Source organism: Glandiceps talaboti, chromosome 14, assembly GCF_964340395.1.
Source record: "Glandiceps talaboti chromosome 14, keGlaTala1.1, whole genome shotgun sequence".
Classification (NCBI taxonomy): Eukaryota; Metazoa; Hemichordata; class Enteropneusta; family Spengelidae; genus Glandiceps; species Glandiceps talaboti.
In genome coordinates this window covers 18,435,824-18,451,089 of record NC_135562.1, presented here as the reverse complement: position 1 = coordinate 18,451,089, position 15,266 = coordinate 18,435,824, and the positions used below count along the sequence as shown (strand labels likewise).

Below are 15,266 nucleotides of genomic sequence, written 5' to 3'. Positions count from 1 at the left end.
AGGGGAGCGTTACGTTTAACAGTATGGATCTCCTGAGCTGTCTTCATATTACAAATTGTGGTAGGGTTACATGTTTACCTTTAATGAGTTTGTGTTCTCCCTGTTTGTCTGCCTGTATGTTTGTGTGTGATGACTGAACATGACTGTATGTCTGTCTATCCATGGAAGTATAACCCACGTGGGTTATACTTCCATGGTCTATCTATCTAACTGTGGACCAACACCCCCTGCAATTATTGAACTCTCCGAAGGTTTTGAGGTTCAGTCGACCGAAGGGTTTACATCAGAGAGTGCGACGATTTCGATTCTCACAGACATAGCATCAGCTCACAAGACGAACTACAAGTGCGTCACGTTAGGTAAGCAAGGGGATACATTTTATTTATCTGCAAGTATACGATTATTTGTTATCAACTTTTGATCTCAGATAGTTCTTTGATGTGTTTTTGGCGGATGGCTCCAGTTCCCGAACCCTGACGAACGTGTATCGAAATCCAGGTAAGGAGCATTAGTAGTCGTTACGTACACCACACCCTTCTTAGTTCCCTCAGCACAACTGTGGATTCTGTGGCACACAGTTTATACGTTGGGAAATTGTACCATCAGTATAATTACTCCAGTATTCATATAATGGCTTCACAATACTCAACTAAACCAGCATTATATTTTTCTATAGTCAGTATTCTGAAGATTGAATTGGGTGACCCTTTAAACCATTCATCTTTCTGACATTTGCAGTTTAAGATTTGCGGCACGTTTACACATGGCGCAAAAACTGTAGACATAGCGTGACAGGGGTCGACGTTCCACCACTGTAATAACTGATGACATCTATATTTGTGGGGTTTCTTTGCCTAATTTCGTACTTCTGGCCACCTTGTACCCTACTTGGATTGAATGGTCAGTAAACTGTAAACATGTCTTGATATTTTGGGCAGATGTTGACAAGACTCTGCTGTTGGCATTCCCTGTACACACACTGTGGCTGGCTTTCTTGTCACTACAGCCGGGGTTCAAACCCATTCAGGGTTTGATTAAATTTACCACGCTGTAAGTAATAAGAGTGTCGTTCAGTTTGACTCTACTGAACAACGCAGGTTTTCTCCGGTCACTCCGGTATTAACACTGAACCCTCGAGGGATGACCCTCACTGGATTTCTTGGGAGATTCATGAATTTAAGTTGAGTTATTAAATGTTCATATTTTTGGTTGTTATCAACAAGTAAAACTTATAGAGAACGGGTAAGTCAAAAACAATAGTTTGGAATATACTTTATCCTTTTTGTCAATGTACACTGGACATATTAAACAAACGTGGTTTCATCTTCTACATGTTTCCTTTTGCAAACAAGGCACAGTCGTTCACAACAAGGGGTTTGAATATTTGCCATTTACGGTGTTCAAGTTGTAGCTGATGGGGCGACATACATAACAAAGTGTACAACGAAATCATTCGCTCGTCTCTGTTGTCTACGTAAAATTCAAAGTTCAGTATTTTTTTCTAAATTACAGTACATATCCAATATTGAAATTTCAGTTTATTCGTCATGAATTACGTGTGCATTGATATCCTTACATCTTTGCATATTTAAATGAAATATGCTTAATTTGCAACACCTTGCATCAGCCACACATCCCCAAAACCACGACTAAACAAGTGCTTAACATCCAGGACAATCAGTTCGAATTATTTTCAGCTTTGCTATATTGATATTTATGTAACATACAGACAAAATACTCTCTGGTTTGAAGTTTAACAACCTGGACCAGTATTTGATAATCTTGCTTTGTCTGGAAACAACTTAACGTAAACGACCAGTTTCTGCTAAGGAAACACTATTTGGAGAATGTATGTTAAGACCCAAAATATCACGTAGAAATTTATTTTGAACATATTCAATCGCTTTCCAGTGCACTAGAATAGATATGCTAACAATGTGATGAGACGAACAACGTCTGCCAATGAGGTGGTTTCTTTATATAGGAATAGGAGATGACATCATTTTTAACGAATATGAATTGAGAAAAGTAATCTTGAGTATTAAACTGTTGTAATGTGACTGACTGTAGCGTGGCCTCTTTGTATAGCGTAAGGTACGTCTTACCCTCCATGTAAGTAATTGGCCCAAAACTGACCAAGTACGGGCAGAGTTACGAGCTCGCAAGTCTCAAGTACGAGTGACGTCATGGGTTCCTGTTTCATTGCACGGCTGTCTGCTGCATTTCTGTGTAAACTACGGAGCAATAACAACTGGGTAGGTTCACAATCAGGCTGCGACTCTAGCCATAACAAACATGGAGAAAGCATAGCTGCCGCTTCGCCGTGCAATGGTACTGGTTCACACGGGACATCGTTTTCGACTTTATCTTAAGTTTCACGATCGAGTGAAGATTCCTTCCTAGACATCGCAGATTTATAGGTAGGCCGAAGCTGAAAAGGTTTTACACCTTTGAAAATCTTTATTGGGCCATGGAAAAAGAAACGGAACGCCTTTCACTTCTGACCGACAATCATCTTTTCGGTATCACAGTCAATCATCAATGGTTGCGTTGCATCTCATTTTTTCGGGGGACACGTAGTCAGTTCGGATGACCGATCAATTCGGATATTCGCCACGTACTCGCAGAATACGACAAGCGTGAGTCCTCTGCGTACTCATCGAAAATTAGGCCAACTGCAAGAGTATGACGTCACCCGTATGTGGAAATTACGAGTTCAGACGTCACTCGTACTTGAGACTTACGAGCTCGTAACTCTGCCCGTACTTGGTCAGTTTTGGGCGAATTACATACCTCATATAGGGTTAGCGCATACGTACAGGTAATGTTGGTGCAACGCTTCGATAATAGCTTTTTTGTCGAAAACGATTCGCGTCTATTAGAATACTGATGGGAGATTTGCGTCACCACTAGTATAGTTCATAGACTGTACGCTTGGGAGACCGAATTCAATTATGTCATCTGCATATGGAAAGCAAAGGAAGAAGAGACTAAATCCTTAGGGAAATGCAAACGAAGTAAGTAACTCAACTTTGGCATCGTATTTCATTTTCTTTCTAAAGGCCTTGATGTCCCTGACCTCACGACCTTAACAACTACTAGTGTGTGTGTGTGTGTGTGATATGTTCGGAAAACTCTGACCTAAATCTATCAAACAATTCATCCGACCCCTACTGATACAAAGACATACGTCGTCCCTGGACCAAACAAGCTATTGAAAGTCACCTCATTTTTGACACATACAAGTGTATCGATTCAAAGTTACAAGTGCTACGTGTGTGTACATACAGTGCCTATTTGTTGGCAGGGGTGTCGCGCTGTTTATACATGTGTATTTGTAATGAGATGTATGTGGGAAGTCTGTTTCCGAGTCATCTAACTAATTTTTTCTTAGGGAACATGAACAGTAATCTTGAGTTGTAATGTTACTGACTGTTGTGTGTAGCGTAAGGTAAGTCTTACCCCTCAGAATGTGCAAGTGAACCAAATATTCGGTGGTACCTCTCCATGAAAATGAAATGCTGTGATTTACCTTGCCCTGTATGTGTAGATCGAGTAACACATGTAAAAATCCTTACAAGAAATGAAATTCTACAAAACAATACTGATATCTGCAAAAACTTTGCAATCACAAGGCAGTATGTTAAGCCTTATATGATTATTGCATACGTACAGGTAATGTTACTTTTCTCAATTCCTATTCGTTAACAATGATGTCATCCCCTATTCCTATATAAAGAAACCACCTAATTTGTTAACGTGTTCCATCATGTCTTAAAGTGTACCCAAAAACCGGCTAATACTGTCTCACATTCACAAAATAGGTGAAGAGTAGTTTCACTGTAATTTGAGCAAAAAGAGCAGGTTTCACTATTTGTAATATCCCATTTCTTTAGCCAATAATTAAAAGCCAGATAATTTTGTAAAACGTTGTGTTGAAAGATCTTAGATTTGGTGTCCATTGATAAAATGTGTGGTCGAAGATGAATATCCATCCACTCTGAGTCAGTATTCTCTCTATTATTTATGGTATATTGAGAGATCCGAGGTTTCTTGAAAGTAATGTGTTTAGAGCTAAGTACAAACTGATAGATTATTTTTGAAGAGGAACTCAAGAGTTAGGAATGCGAAATGTTTTTTCCACAAACGGCTTGCATTTTGCCACCTTTTATTAAATTTACTAGCACCGCCCAAACACAGAAGTACCTGCAATAAACACCTCGATTTACCCACACCTCGAAAGGAATAGTTCTATTTGTAGCTTCGAGAAGATCCCCGGGGTACCAGATGACAGCTTGTATCATATTCCTATTGAATACTTCCTTACCACCAATTTGAAAATATTTGTTATTCCAAAGGAAATCATTATGCAAGGACTGTTCCAAATCATTTCGAACCAATAACCAAGATCTTAACAAATCTTTATAGAAATTCGGAAGTAATAACTTGGTTACGTCAAAATTGCAATACAAGAGCAAATGAAAACCTCCATACCTTCTGGCAAAGGAATCTGCAAAGAACTTCCAAACTGACTGGGAGGGATTAAGGTATCTATTTCCCTAGAAAGTACAGGTAAATAACCGTTCCCCGCGTCATCTTAGTTTCACGCTTGCTCGCGATTTAGACATCGTTAAAGTTCTGTGGATTCAGTGTACTTAGGCAACTATTTATCAAAGGTAACCAGTGCTTATTTTTCATAGAAATACTCCTCAAATTGATGTTATAAAAATCTCAGACATTTCACGTTGTGCTTGTAACAGGCGCCGATCAGCAGACACTCCGACACTCGCTATCGTTTGAGAAGAAGTTAGATGACACTCATTGACGAGTGCGCGTTCGGCCGCGCCGCCTCAAAGGCTGGTAAAACAGATCGCCGGTTTTGGCAGTAAGGTACACACGCTCACAGATTGACTGGCCTGGGTGACAGCCACACACATCGTTCACTTTGCAGAGCATGCAATATATATATATATATATATATATATATATATATATATATATATATATATATATATATATATATATATATATATATATATATATATATATTATATGTATGTTGTCTGATGATCGCACAATACGTGAAACTCCGAGTTACAACCAAGAAAGAGTTCCAGTACTACCAAAACTATTCCAGTACTACCAAATATATATATATATATATATATATATATATATATATATATATATATATATATATATATATAATATATATATATATATAATATATATATATATATATATATATATATATATATATATATATATATATATATATATATATATATATATATATATTTCAAACGTGCCACGTTCGATCTGAATGTCACATATATGTATGTGGAAGCAGGCATGTTGAACCCCCGGCCCACCCCGTCATTTTGCCCCTCTCCCGGTCCGTTGCCCCCTGGTCAAAAGTGTGTGTACGCATCTGTTTATACCATATTCCATCCTGAATGCATGAATTGTCAACGTTACAATGCATTGCAGGTTAGTGCTCTCTCTCTCTCTCTCTCTCTCTCTCTCTCTCTCTCTCTCTCTCTCTCTCTCTCTCTCTCTCTCTCTCTCTCTCTCTCTCTCTCTCTCTCTCTCTCTCTCTCTCTCTCTCTCTCTCTCTCTCTCTCTCTCTCTCTCTCTCTCTCTCTCTCTCTCTCTCTCTCTCTCTCTCTCATTTAATCACATTGATACTAAAATGTACGATAATAAGATAGAATGATAAGTTTTTATTGTTGTATTGGTTTCTGCTGGACTGTATCAAACAAAGAGAGTGAACAGTAATAACAAAGCGCTGTATTTACTTTTTTTCAGATATCCCGTGAAACAATGAACAGTTTGTCTCTTCTGCCAGTGTTGTTCACCTTTGCCTGTATGGCATTGGCTGCTCATGGCGAGGAGTCGCCGTATCTTGACATGACCTATAGTTACAACGAGAACACACTGGTACATCCAGTGCATCGGGAATTTGAGCTCACCATAGCCTCACGTGGTAGTGAGGCTATTGGAATTTACTTAGAAAGTAACAATTACTGTACTGCTGAGCACTGTGGTACACATATGGATGCACCTGCCCATTTTGCTAAGGCAAGTTATTTCAATTTCGCTGTGATTCCCTGTATACATGTCAAAATGAAGTAATAAAAATTAATTTTTAGTGTATAGGGCTTTTCCATATTTTCTAAGTGTTTTTATATCGAAATTACACAGTTTATAACGCATGCGCATAAGCAGTTCCGAATCTTTTGTAATAGCATAGCCAAACATTTTATAATAGCACTGAGAGTCTTGGTCGACGTCGACGTCCCTCGTCAGAGTAGAACATTCCATTGCTACAACTGGCCGGCAGTATGACAAACCGACTATAAATGTTCGGTAGTTCGATGCCCCCTCCCCTCCACCCCCACCCCCCGTCTCGTTTGATAGTGATATTGTACCGACGGGTTTTAATAGCCTCACTGATCATTATAGGAAACTTAACCTAAAATTCGAAAATTAATATTTCATTGTAACATCCCGAATATGTATGACTAAATTAGGTTATTCTGTTAAACATTAAAAGTGAAATAGTTGAGGTATGAACCTTGAAGCCGTAATTACTAGAAATGTTTGAGCGATAAAATATATGTAAATGCCGAGGGCTTAAGATTAAAGTACACTGGGCCAAGTATAATTCTTGTGTAACCTAACCAGTTTTAGAAGTCAGATCAAAGGAATAAGATTGTAACATTAGGTGTAAGGGATTTTAGAGTATGATAAAAAGTTGGTCAAATAGTTGTTGAAGGCTTTAGTCTGCGAAGTTGTTATCACATGAAAGGTTTGGTTCAGGTGCACCTCTAATGGAAATGAATGTCTCTTTAACAGGGAAAGTGGCGTACCCATCAGGTGCCGCTGGATTCATTGATCGGACCAGCAATACGAATTGATATGAAATCTAAGGCTGACGCCGATGCGGATGCCCTGTTGGAGGTTTCTGACATCGAGGCTTTTGAAGAGGAGTATGGTAAAATCCCCGAGGGTGCTATCGTGATGGTGTACACTGGATGGGGCACTCGATGGGATGATAGGGTTTGTACTGTTATATATAGTCTCTTGGCGAAGTGGTTGAGTAGTTTGCAATATTTGTCTTCATTCAAGGTCGTTATCTATGACACTGGTCTGTAACGCCGAAAACGCTATAAAGGGAACTTTCATTAATTACAAAGGGAGGGCCGTGCAAAATCAGACTTGGGCTGTTGTGTAAAATGTAAAAATCCCCTCCCCCCCCCGATTTCGATATGCTAAACAATGACCCGGCCTCAAGTTTCTTTCTCCGAAACACGACCTCCCCCATATAGTTCAATACAGGGGATAAAATGCTGTCAGAAAGGTAAATAGACACGAGACTCAGCATTAATGGTAGGAATTAATCAAATCACTGCCACCATGTTGCATTCAATGGTTATTTCTCACTACTACTGCTTGTGTTTCAGTAACCTAATAATTATGTTTTGTGTTATTACAGCTTGGCTACTTAGGTACAGAGACAAAAAACATGTCGCTGCTCCATTACCCTGGAATCGGTGGAGAGGCAGCCAAGGTTTTATTAGAGAGAAAGGTAAAGTTATATATGTTATTGCCTCAAATTTCACTGCCATTGTTGCCATTGTAAATTTGTTAGATGTTCATTAATTTACTAAATAAGTTTCATGCGCGGATATATAAATAGATTTATTTCACTGGGTCTCCTAAGTGCACACTTCATCAGTCTGATAAATTGAGAAAAGATACAATTAATACTACAACAAATTATGGTTTCAATGACGGCTTCAATGGAATCAGCTTGTTTATTCTGTAATGTTTTGCTTTGTTTTTCTTTCATTTTTAACCACGTAATTTGTTATAACCATATCCATGTAAGTACTTTATCGCTCTCAAAAGCCATACGCACAAAATACATTTACAAACGTACATAACCCAAAAAATATGCTACAGTTCCATTAAAGTATTTGTTTCTGACCTGATTTTTAAAGCGTGATAAATAAAGGCTGCTAGTCTCTGTAATTCACTTGATTGATCAGATGATATCAGTTGAGTAAACTTCTCAAAGGATGGGGGCTGATAAAAATATTACGGGTGTATTTTGACCTAAGGTTTACAAAGAATTCACATGTCAATATGAAATGGTATTCGTCCTTGATTTCGTTTGATACGCAAAGTACACAAATACGGTCAGCTTTATCAATACCTTGTCTTCTTCCTGTCTCGATATACAAACAATGAGACGAACATCTAAAACGTGCTAGCATTGTCCTATGACTAGCAATTCTTACTATTGTCAAGTATTTTTTTCTGTTTGAAGCAAGGACTTAAAATCTATGTATCTAATTTACCTTGTGTGTAATGTCAGTACACCATACACTTAATAAATATGATCTAAATTTAATATCAAAAGCATCAACAAAATTGTGTACATCACATATTTCCTGTACTTGCCAGGCATCTTGCAAGTTACACAAAAACAATAAATTTTTAACTTCAGTCACCCAAGTGCAACTTTCTGGGGTACCTGTAGTTTGACATAGTAATTAACTTGGCCCAATACTTAATACACTTTTTTGCAGTATGTAGGAAAATAGGGTATCTGCCGCATTCTCCCAGAATGGCACTATTTGGTGCACAGGTAGAGACTCCCAAAAACATTAAACATGCAAGGTACTGAACTCGTTCAAGTAATACGTAGGATTGAAATCCCCAAACCTCAGAACCATAAATTAAAATTGGTAAAATCATAGAATCAAATATTTTGGAAAAAAACGTTGTAAGGCAATGGCTTGATTTCCCCCAATTTTCTCATTTGTAGCAAAAAGCACCTTTCAGCCTGTTGTGCCAGCAGTTTACTTGCTTCAGCCCATTTCAGTCTAAATGACAGTAAAATTCCAAGATATTTATAATCGAAGACCACTTCAAGTTTTTCTCCATGATATTAGTGTTGTAAAGAGCACTGAGACGCAGTGTAGTGCGCCTTTTTTGTTACAGAAATTAAATCATTATTTATTATACAGGCATTTGACTGTTGCTATGAGCGTGGTCTTGTAAAACATATTTTGCACATTTTTCTTGGAATGTTTGTTCATTTACCAACCAATTCCTGTTGTTACCTTGGCAATATGCAACACCATTTGGTTATTGCTGTGGGCGTGGTCTTGTTGCTAGGCAGAGATAATGTATATTTTTCACACTCACTCACTCACTCACTCACTCACTCACTCACTCACTCACACTCTCATAAAATGACTCTTCCTTACAGCAGTTAAAGATGGGTTTTTGTTTACCTCTCTTTAGGTGAAGTCAGTAGGTATTGATACCATTTCACTGGATAACGGGCCATCACATACATTTCCAACTCATATCACTTTATTGTCAGAAAATATTCCACGTGAGTTTCAACGTTAACTATCTCACATTTACATCATCCTGTGTTTAATATATGATATAGTGTATTTTGATGAAGTCTTTCCATTCTTTCTCGTATTTAGATCATTGATTATAAACTCCATTCATAGCATGTTCAGTAAATCTTTTTTGAAGATAATTAGGTAAATGACACAATTTCTCATAACCAATTATGTTATTTTTCCAGGCAGATAAGCCACGCGGTGGTATAGATTTGAAAAATAGTTAAAGCGATTGTTTCAATTTACACAGCAGTCTACGTCACTGATTACAAAAGGCGATTTCTGGTTCCAAGATGCATTGCGTGAGACGACGCGCTGCATATGTTAATGACCTTTCGGATTGGTTTATCTTTATTTCATTTGAAATAATACTTGCATAGTGAAAATGATACAAAGACATGTTGATCTGTTTAATTGTGAGTGGTTTTATAGTAAAAAAAAAATTACTGATAAACCCAGGGTATGGTCAGGTGACGAACATCCCCTGAGTAGCGCGTGCAAGTCCCCCTACGCGTAAATGATACATGGGGTTATATGAGGAGACACATGATACATTTTGGAATCGTTAATTTAAACTTGTTTATATTGTTATGACTTACCCTATTCCAGATAGTATCGAGTTCCCTGCATTACCACGACACGTACGTGGTTCTGTATCTTTTATAACCATAAATACGACACAAATTATGTACAGCTCTGTTCCTCTTCTACAATTTATCTTTATTAGGAGCTTGTATCACTTAGACGTTTGGGGGTATATAATGTCGAAAAACAGAACAAAGGAATAGTTTATGAAAGACTTAAAGTTAAACAGGTAGAACGACGTTAGATTAATGAATGAACTCTGAATGTCTTAATCTGAGACAAAAACAAAAAGTGGTTTGATTTTCTCTTTGAAATGTGTCTTTTTTATTTTTGCTTCTTTGTTTCAAGTATTCGAAAACGTTGCCAACCTCGATAAATTGCCTAACACAGGAGCTACTGTTTTTGCAATTCCTATGAAGATCGATGAAGGGAGCGGTGCCCCCACGCGTATCTTTGCCACCGGTTGGAGTAAGGATGTCCCAAATCCGTGCAGCATTCAAGCTTATGGCGAGGAGTCGCCGTATCTTGACATGACCTATGTTTACAATAACAACACACTGGTACATCCAGTGCATCGGGAATTTGCGTTCACCATCGTAACACGTGGTAGTGAGGATTATGGAATTTACATAGAAAGTAACAATATATGTAGTGCTGAGCACTGTGGTACACATATGGACGCACCTGCACATTTTGCTAAGGCAAGTCATTTCAATTTCGATGTGATTCCCTGTATACATGTCAAAATGCAGTAATAAAAAGTAATGTTTATTTTACAGGGCTTTTTAAGTGCATAAGCAGTTCCGAGTATATTGTAATAGCATTGCCAAAGCATTTTATAATAGCACTGAGTGTCGTGTCGACGTCCCTCGTCAGAGTAGAACATTCCATAGCTACAACTGACCGGCGGTATCACAAAGCGACTATAAAAGTTCGGCAGTTCGATGCCCCCCCCCCCCACTTCATCCCTCGTCTCTTGTCATCCTGAGATTGTACCGTCTGCTGTTAATAGACTCCGAGAAAATCCGGAAATCATAAGATATCAACTTAAAATTCGAAAATAAATTTTAGATTGTAGCATCCTGAATATGTATGACTAAATTGGGGTATTCTGTTAAACACTAAAAGTGAAATAGTTGAGGCATGAACCTTGAAGCCGTAATAAGTAGATAGGCTTGAGTGATAAAAATACACGTAAATGCCGAGGGCTTATGATTAAAGTACACAGGGCAAAGTATAACTCTTGTGTAACCTAACCAGTTTTAGAAGTCAGATCAAAGGAATAAGATTGTAACATTAGAATTAGGGATTTTAGAGTATGATAAAAAGTTGGTCAAATAGTTGTTGAAGGCTTTAGTCTGCGAAGTTTTTATAATATGAAAGGGTTGGTTCAGGTGCACCTCTAATGGAAATGGATGTCTTTTTAACAGGGAAAGTGGCGTACCCATCAGGTGCCGCTGGATTCATTGATCGGACCAGCAATACGAATTGATATGAAAGCTAAGGCTGACGCCGATGCGGATGCCCTGTTGGAGGTTTCTGACATCGAGGCTTTTGAAGAGGAGTATGGTAAAATCCCCGAGGGTGCTATCGTGATGGTGTACACTGGATGGGGCACACGATGGGATGATAGTGTTTGTACTGTTATATATTCTCTTGGTGAATTAGTGGTTGAGTAGTTTGCAATATTTGTCTTCATTCAAAGTCGTTATCTATGACACTGGTCTGTAACGCCGAACACTCTATAAAGGGAACTTTCATTAATTACAATAGGAGAGCCGCGCAAAATCAGACTTAGGCTGTTGTGTAAAATGTAAAAATCCCCCTATTTCGATATGCTTAACAATGACCCGGCCTCAAGTTTCTTTCTCCGAAATACGACCTCCCCATATAGTTCAAGACAGTGGATAAAATGCTGTCAGAAAGGTAAATAGACACGAGACTCAGAATTAATGGTAGGAATTAATCCCACCACTGCCAACATGTTGCACTGGTTATTTCTCACTACTACTGCTTGTGTTTCAGTAACCAAATAATTATGTTTTGTGTTATTACAGCTTGGCTACTTAGGTACAGAGACAAAAAACATGTCGCTGATCCATTACCCTGGAATCGGTGAAGAGGCAGCCAAGGTTTTATTAGAGAGAAAGGTAAACTTATTTGTCTTCTTGCCTCAAATTTCACTGCCATTGTTTTCTTTGCAAATTTGTTTAACTTGTTCATTACTAAATAAGATACATGCGCGCATATAGATAGACAGACAGACATACAGACAGACAGAGACAGATAGACAGATAGATAGATAGATAGATAGATAGATAGATAGATAGATAGATAGATAGACGGACGGACGGAAAGACAGACCGACAGACAGACAGACAGACAGACAGACAGACAGACAGACGCTTGCACGCGCACACACACTCAATCACTCACTCAATCTCATAAAATGACTCTTCCTTACAGCAGTTAAAGAGGTGTTTTTGTTTACCTCTCTTTAGGTGAAGTCTGTAGGTATTGATACCATGTCACTGGATAACGGGCCATCGTTTACATTTCCAACTCATGTCACTTTACAGTCAGAAAATATTCCACGTGAGTTTCAACCATCACATATTTACATCATCCTGTGCTTAATATATGATATTGTGTATTTGTGTATTTAATCCAAAAACAAACATTTTAAGTAATCTAATTATAGTTTAGGCTATCTACGATTGAAGCCATTTCTTAGGCTATCTACGATTGAAGCCATTTCTTTCTCGTATTTAGATCGTTGATTATAAACTCAATTCTTAGCATGTTCAATAACTCTTTTTTGAAGATAGGTAAATGATACAATTTCGAACCTATTACGTTATTTTTCCAGGCAGATAATCCACGCGGTGGTATAGATTGCAAAAAAAATAGTGACAACGCAGCGGTCTACATCACTGATTACAAAAGGCGATTTCCTGTTCCACGATGCAGTGCGTGCAATCTGATTAAAATCTGATCATGATGTGGCAAAAACGGCTAGATGCCTTTATTTACCTCTATTTTCCTCGTTTTGTGTCGTTTGTTTGTCACCGCCTTCCAACACCTGAACCTGTGTAATAGACAATCCCATTGAATATCGACAATATTGTAAGGTTTTCACAACCTATCAGCACGCTTCAATTTCTCCTTGTTTATATTGTTATGACTTACCCTTCCAGATATTATCGAGTTCTCTGCATTACCGCGACACGTACGTGGTTCTGTGTCTTTTATGACCATTAATACAACACAAATTATGTACAGCTCTGTTCCTCTTGTACAATTTCTCTTTATTGGGAGCTTGTATCAGTTGGACGTTTGGGGTATATGATGTCGCAAAAAAAGAACAAAGGAATATTTTTTGACAGGCTTAGAAGAACGATGTTAGATGAATGAATGAATGAATGAATGAATGAATGAATGAATGAATGAATGAACTCTGAATGTCTTTGAGAAAAAAACAATAAGTGATTTGATTTTCTCTTTAAAATGTGTCTTTTTCATTTTCCTTCTTTTTTCAAGTATTTGAAAACGTTGCCAACCTCGATAAATTGCCTAACACAGGAGCTACTGTTTTTGCAATTCCTATGAAGATCGACGAAGGGAGTGGTGGCCCCACGCGTATCTTTGCCACCGGGTGGAGTAAGGATGTCCCAAATCCGTGCAGAGTTACGGTTGGTGGAGGAAGCCAGCTATTACCTTATATGGGCCTGATGATCTCCATGGTCTATGCGGCTCTACTTGGCGCATAAATTATTTGTGATTCTACTTAAAATGAGTAGAATTATCTTAGTTTAGATTACATAAAATAAAATCATTTCATGTTAATCCAATACAATGAACACAAGATAGTTTATGATAATGTTTCTTACCAGTAGATTGTTTACTTTAGTTGAGTTGAGTCGACATCATGAATGTACTACTGTACTAATTATGCAAAACATAAATTTCACAGACTGCTCAAAATGTGTAGCAAACAGTTCAGAATTCTAGCTAGCCTTAAAGATTTTAAAGCTGCACTGGTTGTAAGTGGAACGTTTATCTGTAACTGTTTTGTTAGAAGTGATGACTTAATCATAATATTGTACACCCTGCATAATTTTGCATCAGCTGTGTGTAAGCCATATTCGTGTGACAATACACATTGTATGGTGCAGTATACATATATATGCACAGAAATTGATTATTGGATCGGCATCTAATAATCAGCACCCCAAAGTTATGACATCATTTTATTAATTACAATACTAGTTATTTGATAGAATAAACCTCTAATAGACAAGTACAATGTTTATCATTCTCTAATATTGGTATTTTTTATATATTTTCTCTGCATACATTACTGGTTGTCTGTTCGTAAAAAAATTAGCCCAGTTACAGCAAGTTCAGGGTTAATATCGAGACATATTTTTTCTCTAGTGCTTCTCAGTACTGAACAAGTTTATTTTTTTACTCAAATCACCCCCTCTATTTTTTTTCACTACAATTACACATTATTCTTTTTAGTGAGCCAACACGCAGAAAACAGAATGTGTGTTGAAGTGATATATTTTATCCGTTTTGGATTAAATCAACTAATACCTGAAATAAGAACATCCAGTACATTTTTAATCAAATTGAACTTTTCAGACACCATTTTGGATTTTTATCAAGGAAAATTTGCATACTTTATACAATACCACATTTTTAGGTCTTTGCACATCAATTCAGAACGTGTTTTATCAATCGCGCAGTACATTGACCTTATTTTCGTAAAAACAAAATAGATATGATAGTAAAATTCGAATCGAATCAAAGAACATTGATTCTTTTCTTCATAAAAATAACCAAGGAAAATTGACAATGTAATTGTACTTCAAAGATGTATGTGGATACTTCTTCATATTATGTTCATAACCTTTGTGGGTTCAGTAATTTCATGTTTAACACTTAATAAATCAATGTGAAAAACAATTTGAGTATATTGTAAAAATGATTGTAAATGGGTGTAATATCAGCTATGTGTGTCCCTCCCTCCCTCCTCCTCCCCTCCTTCGCCCCTGTGCGTGCCTCCCTCCCTCCCTCCCCTCTCTCCCCCCTCCCCCCCTCTCTCTCTCTCTCTCTCCTCTCTCTCTCTCTCTCTCTCTCTCTCTCTCTCTCTCTCTCTCTCTCTCTCTCTCTCTCTCTCTCTCTCTCTCTCCTCTCTCTCTCTCTCTCTCTCTCTCTCTCTCTCTCTCTCTCTCTCTCTCTCTC

The 15,266-nt window shown here is 37.8% G+C and overlaps 1 protein-coding gene across 3 annotated transcripts; it reads left to right on the top strand.

Annotated features, from left to right (window-relative positions):
• Nucleotides 1–218: 218 nt before the first annotated feature.
• Nucleotides 219–14,948, top strand: LOC144445621 (uncharacterized). Of its 3 annotated transcripts, XM_078135238.1 has the most exons (11): nt 2,053–2,094; nt 2,883–3,017; nt 5,809–6,081; nt 6,859–7,062; nt 7,499–7,591; nt 9,319–9,412; nt 10,365–10,717; nt 11,447–11,650; nt 12,074–12,166; nt 12,518–12,611; nt 13,557–14,948. In XM_078135238.1, exons 3-11 carry the CDS (start codon nt 5,824–5,826, stop codon nt 13,784–13,786), a joined length of 1,623 nt encoding a protein of 540 aa, XP_077991364.1. In that variant the 5' UTR covers nt 2,053–2,094; nt 2,883–3,017; nt 5,809–5,823; the 3' UTR covers nt 13,787–14,948. The 3 variants fall into 3 exon arrangements, with proteins under 3 accessions (XP_077991362.1, XP_077991364.1, XP_077991363.1); XM_078135236.1 differs by lacking the exons at nt 2,053–2,094; nt 2,883–3,017 and adding an exon at nt 219–359; XM_078135237.1 differs by lacking the exon at nt 2,053–2,094 and having other exon boundaries at nt 2,808–3,017.
• Nucleotides 14,949–15,266: the final 318 nt, after the last annotated feature.